At 38.2% G+C, this 24,831-nt stretch overlaps 1 protein-coding gene, 2 long non-coding RNA genes and 1 pseudogene across 4 annotated transcripts in view; 3 read left to right on the top strand and 1 right to left on the bottom strand.

Moving 5' to 3' along the window:
* Window positions 1-1,841: 1,841 nt before the first annotated feature.
* On the top strand, window positions 1,842-5,182 carry LOC144894382 (RNA-binding protein 15 pseudogene; annotated as a pseudogene).
* A 1,645-nt stretch (window positions 5,183-6,827) lies between these two features.
* Window positions 6,828-7,319, top strand: LOC131106561 (uncharacterized). The gene is made up of 2 exons (XR_013630306.1): window positions 6,828-7,032; window positions 7,114-7,319. It is a non-coding gene; the product is annotated as an uncharacterized LOC131106561 (long non-coding RNA).
* A 5,573-nt stretch (window positions 7,320-12,892) lies between these two features.
* Window positions 12,893-24,831, top strand: part of LOC144902067 (uncharacterized) — a 13,623-nt gene continuing 1,684 nt past the window's right edge. The window contains exons 1-5 of the long non-coding RNA XR_013630314.1: window positions 12,893-14,642; window positions 18,399-18,481; window positions 18,619-18,686; window positions 18,854-18,886; window positions 24,337-24,444. This is a non-coding gene — a long non-coding RNA (uncharacterized LOC144902067). The remainder of the gene's footprint in view (window positions 14,643-18,398; window positions 18,482-18,618; window positions 18,687-18,853; window positions 18,887-24,336; window positions 24,445-24,831) is intronic.
* Window positions 13,004-16,775, bottom strand: LOC131106200 (amphoterin-induced protein 1-like). 2 transcript variants are annotated; one of them, XM_058055049.2, is made up of 2 exons: window positions 16,612-16,775; window positions 13,004-14,690 (listed from the first exon to the last, which is right to left on the bottom strand). In XM_058055049.2, exon 2 carries the CDS (start codon window positions 14,664-14,666, stop codon window positions 13,188-13,190), a length of 1,479 nt encoding a protein of 492 aa, XP_057911032.2. In that variant the 5' UTR covers window positions 14,667-14,690; window positions 16,612-16,775; the 3' UTR covers window positions 13,004-13,187. The 2 variants fall into 2 exon arrangements, with proteins under 2 accessions (XP_057911032.2, XP_057911033.2); XM_058055050.2 differs by having other exon boundaries at window positions 13,004-14,687.

Below are 24,831 nucleotides of genomic sequence, written 5' to 3'. Positions count from 1 at the left end.
AAAATTGAAAAAAATTTTAAAAACTAAAAAAAAATTAATACAAATTAATAAAATAAATTTATAAATAAAATAAATTTGCTAAATACAAGGATGAAGAGTCTTGAACCAGTCATGATGTGCTATATATATCACTATATTGACACTTACTATGGCACCCATTATGGCATTGGATGCTCATATCACCGAGTACTTCAGTACGAGGTACATTATTAAAAAAAAAAAAAAAAAAACCCAAACTGTATTATGGAAAGCAGGAAGTGAACAAATGTAACAGTTACTGATTGTAAAAGTACCAGATAGAGGGGTAGGATTTAATAAGCTTTGCTTCTTCCTACTCCTTTTGGACATGTGGAACTGGGAACTGATTATGGGATGCATTCAATTGTAATCTGATGCATGTTCAAATGAAATTAAACCATTACCATAGTTGTAAAATATAATATTCTGTGTGCCTGGAAAAGATCAGTCAAAATGGACGGTACTGAAGGGACTGTCTTGTAAAAAAAAGGACCGGGATTTAAGAGTTAAGAGCATTAAAATGCTTAAAATGCCAAAGGAAAGAACACGCGTTCATCAGCTGATCAAAAGTTTAAAACCATAGCCTTGAACAAAAAAAAAAAAACTGTCATGACCTCCTCATGGCAAAGGCAAAAAGGCTTCCTGTCTTTGAACATGGCAGGATTCTTGCAGGATTTTAAATCTCTTGAATCCTATTCTACTCCAAACATTTACTTCACGGGTGTATTTTTTTTTTTTTGCTGAGTGAAAGTGGGATTGATATTCCAAATAGACTTAAACACATTTTTAATACCGATACATGGCAGGTTGCCTCTCCACAGGAACATGTGACCCTCCACAGAGGAACTTCACCAGATGGTCTCACCAGCGTTGAGGGCAAAGCTTCTGGCCCCATTTTTTTGGAGCGCGGCGTAATCCCCTTAAAATACCCCATATAGCAAATGATAGTGCAGAGTGATGCAACAAGTAACTGGGTCACATTTAATTTAGCAAGATGATACAAATTTTCAAATGGGGGGGGGGGTGTACTGAGCATTATTAAGCATAAAAACATGATTGAATAAAACATAACTGCACGCTGCGGTGCAATGTAATCCTTAATATGGGGGCGGCCTACATGCATGACTCAACATTTTACCCCCTTATTATTATAATAACACCTTATATATGTGCTGTATTATTATTGCAAAGCGCCTTGTTATTTTACTCTTCATAAATAAACTAGTTACATAAACAAACAATTTAAGGAGATACTAAATTACAAGTTATATACACTGTATATCATTTTTAAATGTCTGAAAGTTATAAACGGAGGAACGCTGCCCTCTAGTGGTGATAGTTTTTATACCCTTGAGTGTTTTATGTTTTTGCATGTTTTTTTTTCAAAACAGAAGTGTCTATACACATAAAAAAATAATTGAATTGAAGGGAAACACACATATAAGACGCTTGTGCTTTTAGAATCAATTTGTATTTCTCACAAAGTGTTTATGTGGAAGTTTTGTTTAAGCGCCTAGTCAGCAAGCATCACAATCAGCACAGGTTGAATAGAGGCAAATCGACACACATCTTACAAACATCTTAAAGGGTCCAAAGGAGAAAGTGATGCTGTGTGACAACACGTTTTTCTGTTTCAAATATCCTTAGATCTCACGTCAGGGCCAAAGAAAAGGAAAAAGTGATGTCGTGTCACAATCGTTATCTTGTTATTTTCAAATATCATTGGACCAGACGTCAGAGCCGCACCCTTGTTTATGATAGGCAGACGCACTTCCTGTTTGTCATGAGTGACAACTTTATCGGCCAATCAGAACTTTCTATCCTCAAACAGCGCGACTTCCGGTAAATTAGTAAAGCCATTCCAATATGGCGTCGGCGTATGTCGAGTGAGTGTCCTTTTGGGCTCATTTTCAACTTGAAAAAAAGTTACGCTTTGTTTTTGTGCAAGTAAAAAAAAAAATACAACCCGCGCCTCCGTTTTTGTGAATACTGGCGTTTGGAAATGAAGGAGAGAGAACGTTCGCCAGCGAGGAAACGCTCACGGCTGCTAGACGACGGCAAAGAACGAAGAGGAAGTCTAGCTAGCAGCAGGAGAACGGGGGAGCTGCTAGCCGCCTCCGGCAACAATTGCAACTCCTCATCCAGGAAAAGCTTACCCGGCGACAAAAGAGACTATTCGGACACCCGGGCTGCTAATGGCTACGACTACGGAGCTCCATCCGGAACACACGGTGTTGGCGATCAAGCCTCGGACTCGTCCAGGTCCGCCTCACGCAGCGCCCCTCGGTCCCCAGAAAGTGAGTACAAGACTCTGAAAATCAGCGAGCTGGGCTCTCAGCTAAACGACGAGGAGATAGAAGACGGACTCTTTCACGAATTTAAAAAGTTCGGTAACGTCAGTGTCAAAATGAGTCGGGAGAACGACGAGAGGGTGGCGTTCGTCAACTTTCGGAAACCCGAGGACGCCCGAGCGGCCAAACACGCCCGCGGACGACTGGTGCTCTTTGATCGGCCTCTGAAGGTGGATGCGGTCTACATGAACCGGCGAAGAAGCCGCTCCCCTGTTTCTAAAGACGGTTTCCCCTTAGGACACAGGCATGTTCCCTCTCAGAGACCACTCTCCCCCTCCGGTTTGGGCTACAGAGACTTCCGGTTACAGCAGATGGCGCTCGGCCCCCTCCCCCCGCCCCCACTTCCTCACCTCACAGACGTTGAAAGAGAAGCATATTATTCCCTTTATGATGCCAGAAACCATGCGTCTTTCCTCCCGGAGGGTGCTGTTTTCCAAGATGAGAATTCACCCGAGGACGACCAGCGGGCAAACAGGACGTTATTTCTGGGTCACCTGGATGTCAGTCTGACGGAGAGCGACCTGAGGCGGGCGTTCAACAGGTTCGGCGTCATCACAGAGGTGGACATTAAACGGGCGGTGCACGGACAGAGCAGCACGTATGGATTTGTCAAGTTTGAGAATCTGGACATGGCCCATCGAGCGAAAGTAGCAATGTCGGGGAAAATACTGGGCCACAACCCGGTTAAAATCGGCTACGGTAAACCTACGCCCACTACCAGGCTGTGGGTGGGAGGTCTCGGGCCATGGATTTCCCTCGGCGCACTGGCTAAAGAGTTTGACCGCTTTGGTACCATCAGGACTATAGACTACAGGAAAGGTGAGGTGTGGGCTTACATCCAGTATGAAAGTCTGGACGCTGCTCAGGCCGCCTGCACTCACATGCGAGGTTTCCCTCTCGGAGGCCCTGATAGGAGACTCAGGGTGGACTTTGCGGACACCGAACACCACTACAACCAGCAACAGCAGCAGCAGTACATGCAGCCCCCGCTCCCGCTTGCCCACTATGAACTGGTTCCTGCGCCCTTTGATCACCGCTTTGACTCCGCCATACGAGAGCGATCCCCGCTGTTGCCGCCTCGCTTCAGAGATCGGGATCTCTCCTCGCCTGGGAAATGGTCCGGCTTGGGTGTCCGAGGGGCCGGTTTCCTGCCCGTAGCTCACCTGGACAGACATTCCCGTGAGAACTGGCCGGTGGAACGCGAGTGGGAGCTGCAGAGCCGAGACGGAGGCCGCAGAAGACGTCCTTTGGAGCACGGATGGCGTCCCGAGCGCTCCCCTGAGAGCAAAGACTACGCTGCGCACCGCAACGGCAACCCCGTCGAGCAGAGCCCAGGAGTGAACAGCAAAGACGGGGGTGGTGATAGCGACCACGAACACTTGCGTCCGCCGAGAGTTCGCCCAAACAGTCAGGACAAGAGGAGACGGACGCTTAGCCCGACTGCACCCGCCTCCTGCTCAGAGAGGGACCACAAACGCAAACCAAAGAGCCCCGCGGGGAAGGACTCGGGGCGTCATTCTGTCCAGAAGCTGGGTCAAGTGTGGCAGGGCGTGCTCCTGCTCAAGAACAGCACCTTCCCCACGTCGCTGCACCTGCTGGACGGCGACATGGCAGTGGCGTCCACCTTGTTGGTGCAGGGCTCCAAAGGTGGCCAAGCGTCGCAGCTGAAAATTAGCCAACGCTTGCGCATGGACACCCCCAAGCTGGAGGAGGTCTCTCGTCGCATCAAAGCCGCCGGGTCGAGCGGCTACACCGTTCTCCTCGCCATGCCCCTCAAGTGCAAGGACGCGACGGCTCAGGAGGCGAAGGACTCGACAGAGAGGCCGCTGAAGAACCTGGTCACCTACCTGAAGCAGAAGGAAGCGGCCGGCATCGTCAGCCTCCCCGTCGGGGGCAGCCGCGGCAAGGAGCACAGCGGCGTCCTGCACGTTTTCCCGCCTTGTGAGTTCTCTCAGCAGTTTATGGATGAGTCGGCAAGAGCGTTTGCCAAATCGGAGGATGACTACATGGTAGTGGTCATTATTCGTGGAGCATCGTGAGGCCAGCTGATTGTGACGAACTGTGTCGTGTGCTTTGTGTTCTTCCTATTCCTATTCAGTTTTTTGCAGTGAAGTAGATGCTGCCATCTACTGTTTAGTTTGCCGATAAATTCATTGTTAATTCTAAGATAATATCACGTACATCTGATGACAAAAAAAAAACTCGAGTCTTAGTAATACTTTTTTAAAATCAGTATATTATTTCAACGTTAAATGTTTGATGCCATAGCTCCATTTTGTGTCTCATTTGGCGAATTGGGTGTGTTCACACAGTAATGCTAACTAGCAATGGTGCCATAGTGTCTCAGCCAGCATTGACTTTCATAATTAATTCACAAAAGATTGACATTTTATTCTAAAACCAGTGTATTCATTACCACCAACAACCACAAGCTTGCTTTTATTTGTGTCTTATTTTTGTTGACCATGAACCATTTTTGTCCAATCAACTAAATTGTGTTAAATATTGTTTATGTTGTAATCATCAGAAAATGTTATGTAACCGGGCGTCAATTGGACTCAATTGTGAAAAAAAAAAAAAAAAGTCAAGAGGAAGGTATGAGGGATTGCTCTGCAGACCTCCATCTTATTGGACATTTCCTGAGTTTCTTCTTCTTTTGCTTTCAAACGGAACGTGTGTGTGTGTGCTGTATACTCAGGATCTCTGGACGCAGACACGGAGAACACCGGTGCTCGTGGGGAGTAAAACAAAGTGCACTTCAAAGATTGTGTCTCAATAAATTTGCTCATTGGTGGGAACCACAAGGAAGACGACTTTTGTGACCTTTTAATCTGTTCTTGGGATTTGTCTATCCAACCTCTAACAAGTCTCACGTGGCTCTGGCTGCAACCCAATGTGACATCCGAGGATCACGTGTGCTGATTTACTGTTGAATGACCTTGGTTTTTTTTTTTTCCAATGCCGTTTCCAGCTCAGCCGCTTGGGCTTTTGAGGGTCTCATGGGGACCCCCCTCGCTGATTCAAGTTAACTTGCTAATACTTGGATTTCCAAGATGAACCTCTCTGCATCAGAGACGAGTTTGCTCTCCATTAACTTGGAATGGAAAGAAATGTGATGCTTGATGTAAAATGTGAACCTGTCCTGATGGCGCCACGTGAGGATATGTATCATCAGACTTTACCGGGCCTCGTCTTCAACACACGGGACCAGGATAGCTGCATCACGGATGAGAGACCGACTCCCTAACCACAGGTGATAACACAACCTGCACAATCCACTTAAATAGACACTTATTGTGGGTCTATAGGCACAATTATAAACACTGTCGAATGAATATATATCAGTTATCTTAGCAAAGGGTGTACCTAATGAAGTGTCCAGTATATGCTATATGTATTTGCTATAAGTATATGCTAGTGTCACCTCTTTATGCATACATTGCATGTTTTTCTTACATATAAAGCACAATGTTGTTGATACATTGCATGTTTTTCTTACATGTGAAGCATAATGTTGATACATTGCATGTTTTTCTTACATGTGAAGCATAATGTTGATACATTGCATGTTTTTCTTACATGTAAAGCACAATGTTGTTGATACATTGCATGTTTTTCTTGCATGTAAAGCGCAATGTTGTTGATACATTGCATGTTTTTCTTACATGTAAAGCGCAATGTTGTTGATACATTGCATGTTTTTCTTGCATGTAAAGCGCAATGTTGTTGATACATTGCATGTTTTTCTTACATGTAAAGCGCAATGTTGTTGATACATTGCATGTTTTTCTTGCATGTAAAGCGCAATGTTGTTGATACATTGCATGTTTTTCTTGCATGTAAAGCGCAATGTTGTTGATACATTGCATGTTTTTCTTGCATGTAAAGCGCAATGTTGTTGATACATTGCATGTTTTTCTTGCATGTAAAGCGCAATGTTGTTGATACATTGCATGTTTTTCTTGCATGTAAAGCGCAATGTTGTTGATACATTGCATGTTTTTCTTGCATGTAAAGCGCAATGTTGTTGATACATTGCATGTTTTTCTTGCATGTAAAGCGCAATGTTGTTGATACATTGCATGTTTTTCTTGCATGTAAAGCGCAATGTTGTTGATACATTGCATGTTTTTCTTGCATGTAAAGCACAATGTTGTTGATACATTGCATGTTTTTCTTGCATGTAAAGCACAATGTTGTTGATACATTGCATGTTTTTCTTGCATGTAAAGCACAATGTTGTTGATACATTGCATGTTTTTCTTGCATGTAAAGCACAATGTTGTTGATACATTGCATGTTTTTCTTGCATGTAAAGCACAATGTTGTTGATACATTGCATGTAAAGCACAATGTTGTTGATACATTGCATGTAAAGCACAATGTTGTTGATACATTGCATGTTTTTCTTGCATGTAAAGCACAATGTTGTTGATACATTGCATGTTTTTCTTGCATGTAAAGCACAATGTTGTTGATACATTGCATGTTTTTCTTGCATACAAAGCACAATGTTGTTGAAATGTTTTTTTCAGGCTTGCTTTGTGCTTTCGTTCCGGTGGAGGTCCGTCATGAGCCGCATGTAGCAGAAGAAAGCCGACAACTTTTCAGTCATGACATTTTTCTCCACAGTCTTCTCAGCATTCCGAGACGGACACCTCAAGTGAGCTCAACACTTCAGCAAGGTCTGCACGGCAACACGCCGAAACGTGTCTTAATACTGTCATCCTATTGTGTGTTGTAGAATGTCCTGCATGGAAAGTATTGAGTGTTTCAGGTCATTATTGCATAACGGTGACGCTGAAATTAAAATTAAGCCACACTGACTCCAATGAGTGGAATGAAGTCCGGGAATTCATCATAAAAGGTAGGTGAAGACACGGTGAGTACAACTTCCATGTGAATGTGTCACGTTTATACCTGTCGTATACATTGTGCTTGCATTTTTTTTAATAAAGTCAGCTGTTGCTGAATAAAGAAACTACTTATGCAGTGTTTTTTTTTTTGTAGTAAAATGTGGAGGCCATTTACTACCCGCAGCTTAATTTATATTGGCCTGCAGCACAATACAAAACACTCCCAATGAGTACTTTGTAACTCATAATATCATAATACAGGCTGTCTTATATCATTTTTAAATATACAGGTACAACAAAGTAAATACAAAAGTTGATTTGCTGTTTATTTGTCAATTGGAGCTACACCAGTACTTTATAGTATGGTGGCCTTTTTGATATTACTGAACTTGTATGAATACTGAATTTGGGTGTGAACTGTAATAACATTATGAGGACAATATTTCACTCACAGTGGATCAAAAGGATAGAATAATTTTGCGCAGTACACAAAGATTTACTGGAACACAAGTGCAAGTGACCAAATATTTCCCGACCTTTATCTGAGCTTACGTTCCACTTTACTCACTCCAAACAAATTCCATTTTAGGCAGATGTTCATAAGTTGTGTTTATGCTTCATCTCCATGCAGTTCCATACTGCAACGCTGCGGGTTGACACTGTGTCTGCTTAAAGTAGTCCATTGAATCTGTAAAGCAGGGGTCTCAAACACGCGGCCCGCGGGCCAAATGTGGCCCGCAGGACACAAATTTGAGGCCCCCGCCTTGATATGAAAGTTTAATGTTAGTGCGGCCCGTGCTAGTTTGATACGGATGCTGTATGGTATCATGTACCCAGAAAAAATTATTACGTTTGATTCATGTTCATGTTAAAGGTTAAATAACTGTTAATAGTTATCCTCCCTATCCGTGTGGAAGTGGTAAGTTTTTGGCTATTTAAGTTGAAAGGAAATAACTTGAAGGCTACCGTTTAGGTCGCTAGCTGTCTAGTTTGCGAGTTAGCATGTGTCTCAAGACCCTGCAGTTGCGCAATATGTTGTAAATAAAAAGAGTATAAATGTGACTATAGTCGTGTTTTGTCATGTCTACAGGGCTCTAATAATGCTTTGTTTATTTTAATATGAAAAAAATCATTTGTCTACCCACCAACTATATGTGGTTTCTTAAGTTTTTATTATTATTATTATATTTATTTATTACTGATTGATTTTCTTTATTCTTGATTTATTTTTCATTTTATTTTGTGTAGAAAAATAAAAATTAAGATATTTGAGAACAGTGGAATGTTTTATCAGAGCTTTTATTGTAGAAAATCGAAACCAAAGCAAAGTTTATTAATTTTTCTGTTTTTAATAAATGCGTTTTTTTTTTTTTTTTTTTTTTTTTTTTGGAAAACCTGATGCGGCCCAGTCTCACCCAGACCCTAGCTCCAGTGGCCCCCAACTAAATTGAGTTTGAGACCCCTGCTATAAAGTGAAAGGATGAGCATTTATCAATTATCCAAGAGTAACTTAACAATGTTTGCCACTAGATGGCAGCAGACCTGAGGGAGCGCTTGATGTATCATTCACTTTACCTTCAATGTGAGAGAGTCCTGGAAGTGGGGGGGGGGAAAGGATGAGTCATGGTGCTTAAAATGCATGACTTTCAAACACAACTAAGCACCAGTCATTGGCTTTACACTCTGCTAATGACATATCTGCCTCAGTCTGGTGTTGACATGTCTTTCTATTTGTAGATCTGTCCTTTCATGTCCAGGTAGATGCCTCATTCTTGCGTTATTGAAACGAATTTGATGCTAATCCCTGTTCTGACTGGCGTAGAACAATACTGCATGTGGCCTGTATTGTGGGTAAACACGGTAACATGACTCCTATTCAATCATTCATGCAGCAGCTGCTAAGGATTCACGCCAAGTACTATCTCACCGAAGAGAGTACACTTCACCATTTATACAGTATATGCGGCAATACTATAGAACTGAACTTTTTATGCACTTTTATTTACATTAACACACGTCATAGTCTATGTTGCACGAGTGCTGCCCACAATGTGCCGAGCTGCGGTTAATTGAGTGCAAACACCAATTCCAGCATGCACCGTGACAATGAGAAGCAAAAACCGGGATGCAGTTTTCCCACACAAGAAGGTCAAAAAGACAAGTTCCGTTTGTCAGATGCGATAGAGCAAGCCCCGCATCTCCCCCATCGCCCCTCACCAAATATCTTTTGGTGTTGAGGGAGCAACTTACCCTCAGAAGGGTACCCGTCCGCCCACCAGTTATTTCCAAATTCCTTTAACATTGAAATTTTAGCCGGCAACATGACTTTGTGGCACACTTGAGTCGACCTTCTGTTGCAGCTGTAACTCAACTCTGAACCCCTGACATCACTTCCTGTCCGTCCCCCACTCAGCTATCCTAGCATCCAAACACATTTATATGAAAACACACAAACAGGAGTCTTATTTATGTCTCCAATGTATTATTTTGTGTTATTATGTCTACTATATTTAGTGATATGGAGTGTAAAGGTGATATAGGGCTGTTATTTCATGTCTTGAGGGCTCTAATAATGTTAAAAACCCGTATTTAGAAGGTTGTAAACAGGGTTTCTAGGTTCTAACTCTGAAAATATTCAATTTATGAATGTCTAGAATCGGTTAACAGCGATTTAACCAATTAGCCAAAATGTGTCCAAAATATCTTTTCGTGTTGAGGGAGCAACTTACCCTCAGAAGGGCCACATCGGACCCGCCCACCAGGTATAAGGAGTCTTATTTATGTCTCCAGTGTATTATTTTGTGTTATTATGTCTACTGTATTTAGTGATAGGAGTATAAAGGCGATATAGGGCTGTTATTTCATGTCCAGAGGGCTCTAATAATGTTAAAACCTGTAAAACCCAAAATAAAGCCATCCAAAGACCACAAGGCGCCAACACACAGGACACACAAAGTTACTAGCTACTGCACCATGTCGATATACAAACAAAACACCCGTACATTTCCGCCGCAAGGCATGCTAGGTAGCTGGTGGTACTCTTTTTGCCGTTTTATTTTGCAAATACGTTGAGGTTGTCAGAACCAAACAATTTTTGATTATGGATTAGTTGATGTTTCCGTTGTAGCTGGACTACCTAGCTTGTCTTAAGTTACATGTTATGTTTACTGTTTAGCCGTTGTTTCATTGATGTGACGCGTCAACTTGCCGTGGATGTGTTGTCTTTTTGTTTTGTTGCGCCGTGAGCAAGGACAAATTTTTCAACCCAGTCATATTGACACATCAAGTACAACATACACATATATGCATATTCTTTTTAATACCTGTTAAATATTATCGCCACTGTACATTTTGATCATTTCGCATAGACATAGTCAACCCGTGAGACGGTCCACAGCATAGATCGGACAGTGTTGTACAGGTCTCGAGAACAACAGTATTTTTCTCTCGTAGATAAAACACCACAGTGCTGAGCTCATCCCTTGCGAGTGACCCCTTAAATATTCTATGTGCTACACTCGCCAAGGTTGCCACTGCTTCTATTTATACCAGCAGCCGTGGAACCTCTAGCCTTAGCCACAAGGTCACTTCATATCTCAGGCATGAAATCATTATTAAAGAGACGTCACAGTATATATGTTTCTCTCGCTATATATATATTTATTATCTATATTTCTATATCCATGATGTCATGCTATTAAAAACAAAGTCTTATTTACATTATTCATGTTGTCTTAGCCTCCCATTATTGAATTGGCTAATAATTGGAATAATACATTCAGTAAAGATGCCCTATGTGTGGATTTAATGTAAGATAAAAAGATTATGAAGAAATAAAATGGAATGGAATGAGACCTAAGTATTAATTTGTGTGAAATCCCACTCGACCGTAAATGCATCAGTGGGAGAGCGGAAAAATTATATATTTTAGAGATGATTAGAGATTCTTAAACCGATACCGATTTTTTAATTTTTTTATTTAGATGTAACTGTAATTTTGTCCTAATCAAATATGACCTGACTTAAGTACCAGGAGAGAGCAGAGGGAGCCACCAGCTGTGGCCCAACAAAGCGCACTGTATTCGGACACGTGCTCCGAGCAGCCAGGGGTACACCACGGAGGTCTGGCAAACCTTTTTGCAGTTATATTATATATTATATACTATATTATAACTGCAATTTTTCTTGTCGTGACTATTCTTTCCCCAAGTTAGACCCTAAACTCTTTTCAAAAAGGACACATGAATATAATAAAATTGCTACAGGTCTTTCTCTACATGTTTGTCCAGTTCCAGGCACAAATGCTACTCATGTACTAATGTTCAATTGATATCAGGGTGTATCGTTTGCTCAGCGTTGGGCACTCATGCCCCTCGTCTTCATTCGTGTCCCCCATCGATGTTGACCGGAATAGAGTCTTGTTCCTTCTGATGAATTTGTTGTGAAACAGTCGTTTTCGGGGCCCTTCTGCAACAGCGAGTACACACCACTCGCATCTTCTCAGGGAACAATACTACACAAATGAAACTTGGATATTCTTTAGAGGAGTCAGTGTACAGCTTTTATAGCAGTATAGATTTACTACCCACTGAAAATGAGTCAAGACACAGCCGGTATTGTCTACAAATCTGCCAATACACATTAGCATACACTAATCCCTCAGTTTATTGGTTAACGAACGCCTGACTACGAAAAGTAAAAGCAGAATTCAATATTAATAAATAAAATTATACAGCACAGAGAACCTGTTTATGACCTTCTAAAAACGCTTTTTAAACATTATTAGAGATGGGTAAACATGAAATAACACCCCTGTCGCCATTTTATTCATTCATGTAAATAAAACCCAATTTCTTTAAAGAATTAATAATATAATTAATTTAAGTTAATTAATTATTTAATTTAATTTAATTAAAATTTTTAATTTAACTTTAATCCCATCTCTAATAATGTTTAAAAAGCGTTTTTAGAAGGTCATAAATTAATAATTAATATTAATAATATAATTAATAATAATAATAAATAATATAATTAATTTAAGCAATTAAATTTTAATTTTAATTTAATTTTAATCCCATCTCTAATAATGTTTAAAAAGCGTTTTTAGAAGGTCATAAATTAATAATTAATAATAATAATATAATTAATAATATAATTAATTTAAGTAATTCATTTTTTTATTTAATTAAATTTAATTTTAATTAAATTTTAATTTAATTTCATTTTAATTTAATTAAATTTTAATTTAATAAAATTTTATTTTAATAAAATTTTATTTTAATTAAATTTTAATTTAATAAAATTTAATTTTAATTAAATTTTATTTTAATTAAATTTTAATTTAATTAAATTTTAATTTAATTTTAATCCCATCTCTAATAATGTTTAAAAAGCGTTTTTAGAAGGTCATAAACAGGTTCTCTGTGCTGTATTATTTTATTTATTAATATTGAATTCTGCTTTTAAGTTAAATTAAATTAAATTAAATTAAATTAAATTAAATTAAATTAAATTAAATTAAATTAAATTAAATTAAATTAAATTAAATTAAATTAAATTAAATTAAATTAAATTAAATTAAATTATTCTGCCATAATTTGGCGTAATTTAAATGTAATTATTTTGCCATAATAAAGTTGCTAGGAGTCCACTGGGCCGGCGCCAGTTGGTCCCAGTTGACACCAAAGATTGCGCGTAGTGGCTTGCTGTGGCGCCAAATTTCCGGCAACATGCCGAGTGAACATAATTCCAAATCTTTGGCACCAACTGGCGCCGGCCCCTCTTGTTACTGGAATCCTCTTCCACTCCTTGATGACACAAAGTGATCACGGAATTTATCTTCCCTCAATAAACCGCAGCTCCCTCGTGCCAGCAGCACTCATGCAGCCCCAGACCAGTTTCCAGTGCGTAGTAAATCTATACGGCTGTGTCGTTACGTTTCTATAGTTTTGTCCCCAGGTTCTTAGACCACCATGGGCGTGTCTGAGCTCACAGAGCTGACAGATGGCCTCCTGGTCTCGTCTCCCCGCTTCCACTCCTCATCGTCACCCAAGGGGTTCAACCTCCCGTTCTGCTCCAGCAAGTCCTTGGTGTCGTAAGGGAAGTCTCTGCCTCCCGCCTCGCCTCTTTGGTGTCCCATCTCCTGGTCGGCTTGGGCGATGCTGACAGTGGAGGAGTGAAGGCTGCCCGTTGGGTCGTTCTTCTCCAGATCCTGACCCGGACAGCAGGCGCACCGACAAGGAGTGAGGTAGAGGTAGATGAAAACCATCACAATGCTCACAAGACACGCGATGAGGGTGGTGTAAGCCGTCTTTAGATTCTCCAAGCTGCCATCCATGGTTGTATTAAAGACCACCACGGTGACATACAGGGTCTCGTTGACGGAGTCCCCGACGGCGTAGCAGGTGTACACGCCTGAGTCGTCTTCCTTGAGGGGTCCAAGCTTTAGGTTTCCATCTGGAAGCATTAAAGCGGTCTTGTTTGCAACCGGTACCGCCATGTTCCCTGGCAGCGCCCAGGTCTTCACCATGTCCCGATGCTTGGTGTCACAGTCCAGCACCAGGAACTGCTCCAGATAGGCTTCTCGGTCCATGGTCTTAACCTCGCTGCAGTTCAAGTAGGCTTTGTCCAAGTCCAGGGTGGCCACTTTTCGTTTGGGCGTAACGGCGAGGACGCACGTGTGCTCAGCCTTGAAGTCCACAACCGAGCTGAGATCTTTGAGGTGCCAGCGTGCCACCACGTCGAAGAGATCGCAGCTACACGGGAGGGGGTTGTTGTGGAAGTACAGACCATTTTTGATCCAGGCGGGCAGAGCTTGAAGATCGTGGAATGCCAGCGTTTTGATTTTGTTGGAGGAGACGTCCAGCAGCATGAGCGTCTCCACGCGCGTCCGCTCCTTCACCAGCTCCAAGGGGAAGCGTGAGATCTGATTCTGGCTCAGGTAGAGCTTCTGTAGGCTGGCCAGACCCGAGAAGGCGGAGCGATCGATCTGCGAGATGCAGTTCTTATAAAGCAGCAGCACCTCCAGTTTCTCCAGGGGCTCGAATATGAACTCGTCCAGCTGGCGGAGCTCGTTGGAAGACAGGTCCAGGTAACGCACCGCGGTCACGTACACAAACGCCTCAGAGGACAGGAAAGAGAGCCCGTTGTGGCTGAGCAGTAAGGTGTGAAGTTCTCCCAGCGAGACGGGCGTCCACTCGGCTCGCAGTCTGCTGATGGAGTTGAAGCTGAGGTCCAGCACCGACGTGTACTTTGGAAGCGGGACCGGCACGTTGGTGAGATTGACTTTGGAGCAGCTGATGATGTTGCTGGCGCACACGCACGTCCTTTGGCAGTCCAGGGGGGCTCCCAGCGACTGTCCGAGGACTGGCGGCGAGGACAGCAGAGCGAGGAAGACGACGCTTCTCAGTACGGACTGGTGAGTCAGGAAAGATCTCGTCATTGTGTCGGTCAACCCAGGAAGCTGCTGGGGTACAGTCATTGGATCAGTTAGACATGTGACATGAAGATCTCATATTAGAGAATATTGCTAATGCTAATGGTTTCATTTCATTTGAACATGCATCAGATTACAATTGAGTGCATCCCATAATCAGTTCACAGTTCCACATGTCCAAAAGGAGTAGGAAGAAGCAAAGCTTATTAAATCCTACCCCTCCATCTGGTACTTTTACAATCACTAACTGTTACATACATACATAATACAGTTTATTTTTATTTTTATTTTTATTTTTATTTTTATTTTTAATAATGCACCTCGTACCAAAGTACAAGATGATATGAGCATCATTAAAGAAGCAAAGCTTATTAAATCCTACCCCTCCATCTGGTACTTTTACAATCAGTAACTGTTACATTTGTTCACTTCCTGCTTTCCATAATACAGTTTAAGGTTGTTGTTTTTTTTTAATAATGTACTTCGTACGGAAGTACTCTGTGATATGAGCATCCAATGTCATAATGGGTACCATAGTAAGTGTCAATATAGTGAAATAAAATTTATTTTATTCATAAATTTATTTTATTAATTTTTATAAATTTTGTTTTAGTTTTTAAAAATTTTTTCAATTTTTTTATTTTTTGTCTTGTACCAAAGTACTGGGTGATATGAGCATCCAATGCCATAATGGGTACCATAGTAAGTGTCAATATAGTGATATATATAGCACATCATGACTGGTTCAAGACTCTTCATCCTTGTATTTAGCAAACATCAACTGCTTGTATTGTTTCTTGAATTGGCTCATCGTTGTGCATTGTTTGATTTCCTTACTCAGTCCATTCCATAGTTTGATTCCACATACTGAAATGCTATGGCTAGCATAACGTAGTCCTAGCATAGAAGTGTTTCAAATGTACTTCTTCCCTGAGATCATATTTCTCCTCTCTTGTAGAGAAGTATTGGATGACATTTTTAGCTAATTGCTTGTTTTTAGGGCGGCATGGCGGTCTCACAGCTAGGAGACCTGGGTTCAATTCCACTCTCTGCCATCTCTGTGTGGAGTTTGCATGTTCTCCCCGTGCATGCGTGGGTTTTCATCACACACCAACTTAACACTCAAAAGGTATAATTATGAAACCAGCTCAACCGAATCATTCATTCATTCATTTTCTACCGCTTATTCTCACGAGGGTCGTGGGGGGTGCTGGAGCCTATCCCAGCTGTTTTTGGGCGAGAGGCGGGGTACACCCCGGACTGGTGGCCAGCCAATCACAGGGCACATATAGACAAACAACCATTCACACTCACATTCATACCTATGGACAATTTGGAGTCGCTAATTAACCTAGCATGTTTTTTGGGAATGTGGGAGGAAACCGGAATAACCGGAGAAAACCCACGCATGCACGGGGAGAACATGCAAACTCCACACAGAGATGGCTGAGGGTGGAATTGAACTCGGGTCTCCTAGCTGTGAGGGCTGTGCGCTAACCACTCATCCGCCGTGCAGCCCTTTTTTGTTATTATTATTATTATTATTATTATTTTTCATTCATTCATTCTTTCTTTTGTGGCCGAGGGTGGAAGTTTTTTTTTTTTTTTACAAAACAATAATTAAAATCATAAATAAATAAAATAGCGTAATAATAATAATAATATGTATTTTATGACCATATTTTAGCTGCAGGTCACTTTGCCCCTCGATTCCGTGCTGTCAATCATCACTGTTGCACTGATGATGTCATTGTCTTCTAACATAGGATTTTGCAGCATCATCGGAGGTGCATTGCATCATCACGTCACGGCCAAAAAGTTGATGCCACTCAGCAGGAAAAAAAAAAAAAAAACTCAAAATTGCACCGTCAGCATTAGCATCAAGCTCTTGCGATAAACACTCCCGTCCCGTGAAAACACCCTCCAAGTGTCGCACCCACTCGTGGTTTACCTTTCACGGGGGGGTCTTTCGCTCGGCCGGTCCCGGGTCTTTTATTCGTCTTCTCGTGTGAGCCACTCGTGGACCAGCCCGTCCAGTCTTAGTCTTCCTGACCGCTGCTGCATCGAGTCCATGACGACTGGGGGGGAAAGTGAGCGAGCAGCAGCACAAGCAAGGCAGTCTGCGGTCTTTGCGGAGCCGTGAACGCACCATGTGATACCGTTGATGGGAAGGCGCGACGTCACCTCCATGGGCGATACTGCAAATCGATACATGGACACTATTGCCGATATTCTCAATGATGCCGGTCATTTTGACCATTATTATCATTTGAATAAAGCTCTTTAACACTTTAATTAGATATAAATTTGATATAAATAACATACATTGATTATGTTTAAGGGTTAGCGTGCAAACCTGACAACTAGGAGACCCGAGTTCAATTCCACCCTCGGCCATCTCTGTGTGGAGTTCTACCCGTGCATGCGTGGGTTTTCTCCGGGTACTCCGGTTTCCTCCCACATTCCCAATTAGCGACTCCAAATTGTCCATAGGTATGAATGTGAGTGTGAATGGTTGTTTGTCTATATGTGCCCTGTGATTGGCTGGCCACCAGTCCAGGGTGTACCCCGCCTCTCCCCCGAAGACAGCTGGGATAGGCTCCAGCACCCTCGTGACCCTCGTGAGGATACGTATATATAAAATATATATTGTATATGGGCTGCACGGTGGTCAAGTGGTTAGCGCACAGACCTTACAGCTAGGAGACCCGTGTTCAATTCCACCCTCGGCTATCTCTGTGTGGAGTTTGCATGTTCTCCTCCGGTTTCCTCCCACATTCCAAAAACATGCTAGGTTAATTAGCCACTCCAAATTGTCCATAGGTATGAATGTGAGTGTGAATGGTTGTTTGTCTATATGTGCCCTGTGATTGGCTGGCCACCAGTCCGGGGTGTACCCCGCCTCTCGCCCCGAAGACAGCTGGGATAGGCTCCAGCACCCCCACAACAGTATCACTCGGATACTGTGAACATCCAGCAGCAACACAACATTTTGACATGACTACTATTTTGATGAAAAATATACTGAACCAGGGTTGCACAGTGGACGGGTGGTTAGCACACAGGCTCCACAGCTAGGAGACCCGAGTTCAATTCCATCCTCGGCCATCTCTGTGTGGAGTTTGCATGTTCTCCATGTGTGCATGCGTGGGTTTCCTCCCACATTCCAAAAACATGCTAGGTTAATTAGCCACTCCAAATTGTCCATATAGGTATGAATGTGAGTGTGAATGGTTGTTTGTCTATATGTGCCCTGTGATTGGCTGGCCACCAGTCCAGGGTGTACCCCGCCTCTCGCCCCGAAGACAGCTGGGATAGGCTCCAGCACCCTCGCGACCCTCGTGAGGATACGTATATATAAAATATATATTGTATATGGGCTGCACGGTGGTCAAGTGGTTAGCGCGCAGACCTTACAGCTAGGAGACCCGTGTTCAATTCCACCCTCGGCCATCTCTGTGTGGAGTTTGCATGTTCTCCTCCGGTTTCCTCCCACATTCCAAAAACATGCTAGGTTAATTAGCCACTCCAAATTGTCCATATAGGTATGAATGTGAGTGTGAATGGTTGTTTGTCTATATGTGCCCTGTGATTGGCTGGCCACCAGTCCAGCGTGTACCCCGCCTCAGCCTCATTCAATGAATGAATGAACGAATGAATGAATATTGTATATGTAAATACAACAATGTAAACAAATATATTTGTTGATTAATTTTCTATGCCACTTGTCCTCATTAGGGTGGTGGGGATATGCTGGAGCCTATCCCAGCTTGGGTGAAAGGCAGCGTATACATCATGGGGTGGTTGCCAGACAATCACAGGTAAATATAAATATAAATATAAATATCTAGCGAGAGGTCTTGCTTATGCCACCGCGTTCAAAGAGAGAAAGCCTTTTGCCTTTGCCATCAAGAGATGATGACAGTTATTTTCATTATGCTGTGATATTATATTGCAGGAGATGATATCTAGCTCATGATCAAGACCTTCCTCTCGGCTCCTTTTATGACTGTGGTGAAGGACAGGGTAAGGCTAAGTGTGTGTGTGTGTGTGTGTGTGTGTGTGTGTGTGTGTGTGTGTGTGTGTAAAAGCTGCTGCAGTCTTCCCTGGACGTGATGTGCATGCAGTCGTGTGTAATGGATCAATGTTTTCCTAGCAGCGCTATATTATCTTTACAATATTTCTCTTTACAGATTCAAACACACAAAATGTCTTGTCCAGGAGTGGTGAGTTCATATATATTTTATTTATTTTATAAAATAATTTGAGACATATTTTCAAAGCAGGCAAATTAAATAGAATTTAATTAAATATAATAATAAACAATAATGTAATAATTTTTACAGCAGGAAAATTAAATAGAATTTAATAAAATAAAAAATATAATTACATGTAGTAAAATACATTGAAATATAATTAAATTAAATTTAAAAAAATATTCCATATATCACAGGAATCACAGGTATGATGAGGCAGTAAAAATGTAGTTTTTAATGTAATTTAACTTAATTTAGTTTTAATTGTTATTTTTTATTTTTATTTAATTTGTCTTTATTTGTTTTTATTTTATTTTAATTGATGAAACACAATTACATAAAAATACTAAATAATAAAAATAATTAAATTAATATAGAATTTAATTAAATATAATAATAAACAATAATATAATAATTTTTACAGCAGGAAAATTATATAGAATTTAATAATATAAAATATATAATCACATGTAATAAAATACATTGAAATATAATTAAATTAAATTTAAAACAATTATTCAATATATCACAGGAATCACAGGTATGATGAGGCAGTAAAAATGTAGTTTTTAATGTAATTTAACTTAATTTAGTTTTAATTCTTATTGTTTATTTTTATTTAATTTGTCTTTATTTGTTTTTATTGTATTTTAATTGATAAAACACAATTAAAAAAAAATACTAAATAATAAAATTAATTAAATGAATATAGAATTTAATTAAATATAATAATAAACAATAATATAATAATTTTTACAGCAGGAAAATTATATAGAATTTAATAATATAAAATATATAATCACATGTAATAAAATACATTGAAATATAATTAAATTAAATTAAAAAAAAATATTCAATATATCACAGGAATCACAGGTATGATGAGGCAGTAAAAATGTAGTTTTTAATGTAATTTAACTTAATTTAGTTTTAATTGTTATTTTTTATTTTTATTTAATTTGTCTTTATTTGTTTTTATTTTATTTTAATTGATGAAACACAATTAAATAAAAATACTAAATAATAAAATTAATTAAATGAATATAGAATTTAATTAAATATAATAATAAACAATAATATAATAATTTTTACAGCAGGAAAATTATATAGAATTTAATAATATAAAATATATAATCACATGTAATAAAATACATTGAAATATAATTAAATTAAATTAAAAAAAAATATTCAATATATCACAGGAATCACAGGTATGATGAGGCAGTAAAAATGTAGTTTTTAATGTAATTTAACTTAATTTAGTTTTAATTCTTATTTTTTATTTTTATTTAATTTGTCTTTATTTGTTTTCATTTTATTTTAATTGATGAAACACAATTAAATAAAAATACTAAATAATAAAATTAATTAAATTAATATAGAATTTAATTAAATATAATAATAAACAATAATGTAATATTTTTTACAACAGGAAAATTAAATAGAATTTCATAAAATAAAAAATATAATCACGTAGTAAAATACATTGAAAAATAATTAAATTACATTTAAAAAAATTATTCCATATATCACAGGAATCACACGTATGATGAGGCAGTAAAAATGTAGTTTTTAATGTAATTTAACTTAATTTAGTTTTAATTCTTATTGTTTATTTTTATTTAATTTGTCTTTATTTTATTTTAATTGATAAAACACAATTAAATAAAAATACTAAATAATAAAATTAATTAAATTAATATAGAATTTAATTAAATATAATAATAAACAATAATATAATAATTTTTACAGCAGGAAAATTATATAGAATTTAATAATATAAAATATATAATCACATGTAATAAAATACATTGAAATATAATTAAATTAAATTAAAAAAAATTATTCAATATATCACAGGAATCACAGGTATGATGAGGCAGTAAAAATGTAGTTTTTAATGTAATTTAACTTAATTTAGTTTTAATTGTTATTTTTTATTTTTATTTAATTTGTCTTTATTTGTTTTTATTTTATTTTAATTGATGAAACACAATTAAATAAAAATACTAAATAATAAAATTAATGAAATTAATATAGAATTTAATTAAATAAAATAATAAACAATAATATAATAATTTTTACAGCAGGAAAATTATATAGAATTTAATAATATAAAATATATAATCACATGTAATAAAATACATTGAAATATAATTAAATTAAATTAAAAAAATTATTCAATATATCACAGGAATCACAGGTATGATGAGGCAGTAAAAATGTAGTTTTTAATGTAATTTAACTTAATTTAGTTTTAATTCTTATTGTTTCTTTTTATTTAATTTGTCTTTATTTGTTTTTATTTTATTTTAATTGATAAAACACAATTAAATAAAAATACTAAATAATAAAATTAATTAAATTAATATAGAATTTAATTAAATATAATAATAAACAATAATGTAATAATTTTTACAGCAGGAAAATTATATAGAATTTAATAATATAAAATATATAATCACATGTAATAAAATACATTGAAATATAATTAAATTAAATTAAAAAAAATTATTCAATATATCACAGGAATCACAGGTATGATGAGGCAGTAAAAATGTAGTTTTTAATGTAATTTAACTTAATTTAGTTTTAATTGTTATTTTTTATTTTTATTTAATTTGTCTTTATTTGTTTTTATTTTATTTTAATTGATGAAACACAATTAAATAAAAATACTAAATAATAAAATTAATTAAATTAATATAGAATAAAATTAAATACAATAAAATGAAATAATTCAATTTAATTTATCGTAGGAATCTCAGGTATGATGGGGCAGACTTTGTAAGTAAATAAAATAATATAAATAAAATTAAATATATACATATATACTATTAAAGAAAAATATAAAAATATATAATAAAATAAAATGAAATAAAAATCTAATAATTCAATGAATTAATTACAGGTACGAAAAGGCAGACTCGTAGCTGGAAATGAAATAAAATGTAATACAGTTAAAATACATATTAATAAAATATCTTATAATATGAAATGTAATGAAGGTTCTAATAATTCTATTCAATTTAGCATAGGAATCTGGGGTATAATGACACAGATACATATTTTTATGAGAGGGAAGTAAACTAGCTTATGATGAAATGGAATGAATTCTACCATTTGTTGTTTTAGCTCCTGATGTTTACATTATTTTGTCTCCTGGCGGCCGTTGGGAAATCCTTATCGCTGGTTCAATTCAGCCATTGGAGCTGTCTTGTGAATTATCAATGAGCCCCGGCCCGGATGTGACGTCACGCACGTACCGAGCCGCCGAGCTGTTATTTTCCTTCACATTATTATTATTACACGACAACGACGCTCGGACACCGTTGCAGATGACAAGCACGGTGATACATGATAAACACGTCCTTAGATGAACGTTTTTTGGCGTTATTTAGCCACAATGTGCTGTGCGTCTCAACATAGGGGACACACCGCCCCCTTCTGGCGGACTGAGGAACATTTACACATTAACACATCAAATATAATAGAACAAAAATCATAATGAACTAACATAGAATTACATTATATTGCATTAATTGTATTCATTTAAATTTCTGTTTTTCCCTGTTCTTTAACAAATAACGCATGTATTAATAATATAAAATAAGATGAAATAAAATTAAATATAAAATATATGGCATGAATCCCATTCATGGAGCATGGGATTATTAATAAAAGACAAAATTATTTGCCAACTGTATTAATTGTATTAATTTAAATTTCTGTTTTTCCCTGTTCTTTAACAAATAACGCATGTATTTATAATATAAAATAAGATGAAATTAAATTAAATAAAATTTAATACAATTTAATACAATTTAATACAATTTAATAAAATTAAATATAAAATATATGGCATGAATCCCATTCACGGAGCATGGGATTATTAATAAAAGACAAAATCATTTGCCAACTGTATTAATTGTATTCATTTAAATTTCTGTTTTTCTCTGTTCTTTAACGAATAACGCATGTATTTATAATATAAAATAAGATGAAATTAAATTACATAAAATTAAATAAAATTAAATAAAATTAAATATAAAATATATGGCATGAATCCCATTCACGGAGCATGGGATTATTAATAAAAGACAAAATCATTTGCCAATTGTAATCATTTAAATTTCTGTTTTTCCCTGTTCTTTAACAAATAATGCATGTATTTATAAGATAAAATAAAATTAAATAAAATTTAATAAAATTAAATAAAATTAAATAAAATTAAATATAAAATATATGGCATGAATCCCATTCATGGAGCATGGGATTATTAATAAAAGACAAAATCATTTGCCAATTGTATTAATTGTATTCATTTAAATTTCTGTTTTTCCCTGTTCTTTAACAAATAACGCATGTATTTAGATTAAATTAAATTAAATTAAATTAAATTAAATTAAATTAAATTAAATTAAATTAAATTAAATTAAATTAAATTAAATTAAAATATGCCATGGATCCCATTCATGGAGCATGGAATTATTAATAAAAGACAAAATCATTTGCCAATTGTTGGTGAAAGTATCATTATTTCCATCAACATCACACCAATACTTGTTTTAAAACTTAGTATTTCATTTGATTTCCAGTCCAGGGTGTACCCCACCTCTCGCCCAAAGACAGCTGGGATAGGCTCCAGCATACTTGCGACCCTCGTGAGGATAAGCAGTAGAAAATGGATGATTGATTTGATTGATTTGTTATTCTAATTATTTATTCTAATTATTTATGGACGTTAAGCATACAATGCAGTCAGGAGTCAAGCTGCCCCCCCCCCCCCCCCCCCCAAACAATAAGCAGTTGAATGCTTTCTTCCCACACGGTTCACCTTTTGCACATTTCAGTATTTTCCGGCACATGCGAGGTGTGAGCGCGTTAACGTGACCGGTTTGGGCCAGCTGTTGTTAGCGGTGTGGGGTTTAGCGCCGCGTCCTTTTTTTCCCAGCTCTTTCCCAGCACCTGTTGCCATGGAAACCGTTGTATTTGTGGCCGCCAGCGACGGGTGCGAGGGATCCGCTATTTTTGGCCCGAGTCAACCACGGGGGCGCGCACGCCGCTCACGTGCGGACACCGACGCAACACGCAACACACGTGTTTGCGGTTTGACGTACGTGTTCTTCCTCGTCAGTACCTGTCATTGCATCACTGGGGCCGTGTGTGCCACCGGTCTCTGCGAGTGACAGGAAGAAAAGCTCTGGCTTGCATACTCTTCCATAAGTGGCTCAAAAATCACCCATACTGAACGGCATGATATCAAAAATATGATTTTTGAGAAATACCTGGAATATGAAATGATAATTTTTTTTCATTACAAAGATATTTCAAGAAAACAACCTGACCGGGTCATTTTTGACCCACTTATGGAAGGTTGGGGTAGTAACACAAAAACTACAATTTCTTAAAATGTTCAGGGGAACACCGGAGTAACGGCGGCGGGTGACGTGCCGATGTTGCGGTGGGCATCCCTCATGACCGAGGGCCCTGGTCTGTGTGGTTCTTCAACGGACTGTGGATGTAAGGTAAGAAAAACCACTCTGAGGTCTTGATTTGATCCAGTGTCAGTCCGTTGGTGAATCAGATCCATCAGTCAGTTTTGCTAAAAGACGTGCGACGCGTGCTTGTCATTAAATGCAAATGCTCGCTTAACCTCACAAATGCAAATTGCGTGGGGGCGGGGGCGGCGGGTGGATGTGAGGGGGCAAGCAATTTTGGTAGGAGTCGTCGTATCCATAATTATATGGACAGGATATGAAAAGGATCACCGTGGCAACAGGAGCCTCTGTTTGAGGAGCTTGGACGGTGGAGGCTGGAAGGCCGGCCTTATCTTCACTTCTCCTCACCTGCGTTACAAATCTTTAACGCTGGAGGCCATGGAACCGCTTTACCATACCGTACCATACCGTACC

Source organism: Doryrhamphus excisus, linkage group LG18, assembly GCF_037039965.1.
Source record: "Doryrhamphus excisus strain RoL-2023G ecotype Guam linkage group LG18, RoL_Dexc_Guam_v1.1, whole genome shotgun sequence".
NCBI lineage: Eukaryota > Metazoa > Chordata > Actinopteri > Syngnathiformes > Syngnathidae > Doryrhamphus > Doryrhamphus excisus.
This window is presented reverse-complemented; position numbering and strand designations above follow the sequence as displayed.

Excerpts from the sequence above, each read along its gene's own strand:
- LOC131106200 (XM_058055049.2), bottom strand. The coding sequence starts at position 14,666 with ATGACGAGATCTTTCCTGACTCACCAGTCCGTACTGAGAAGCGTCGTC.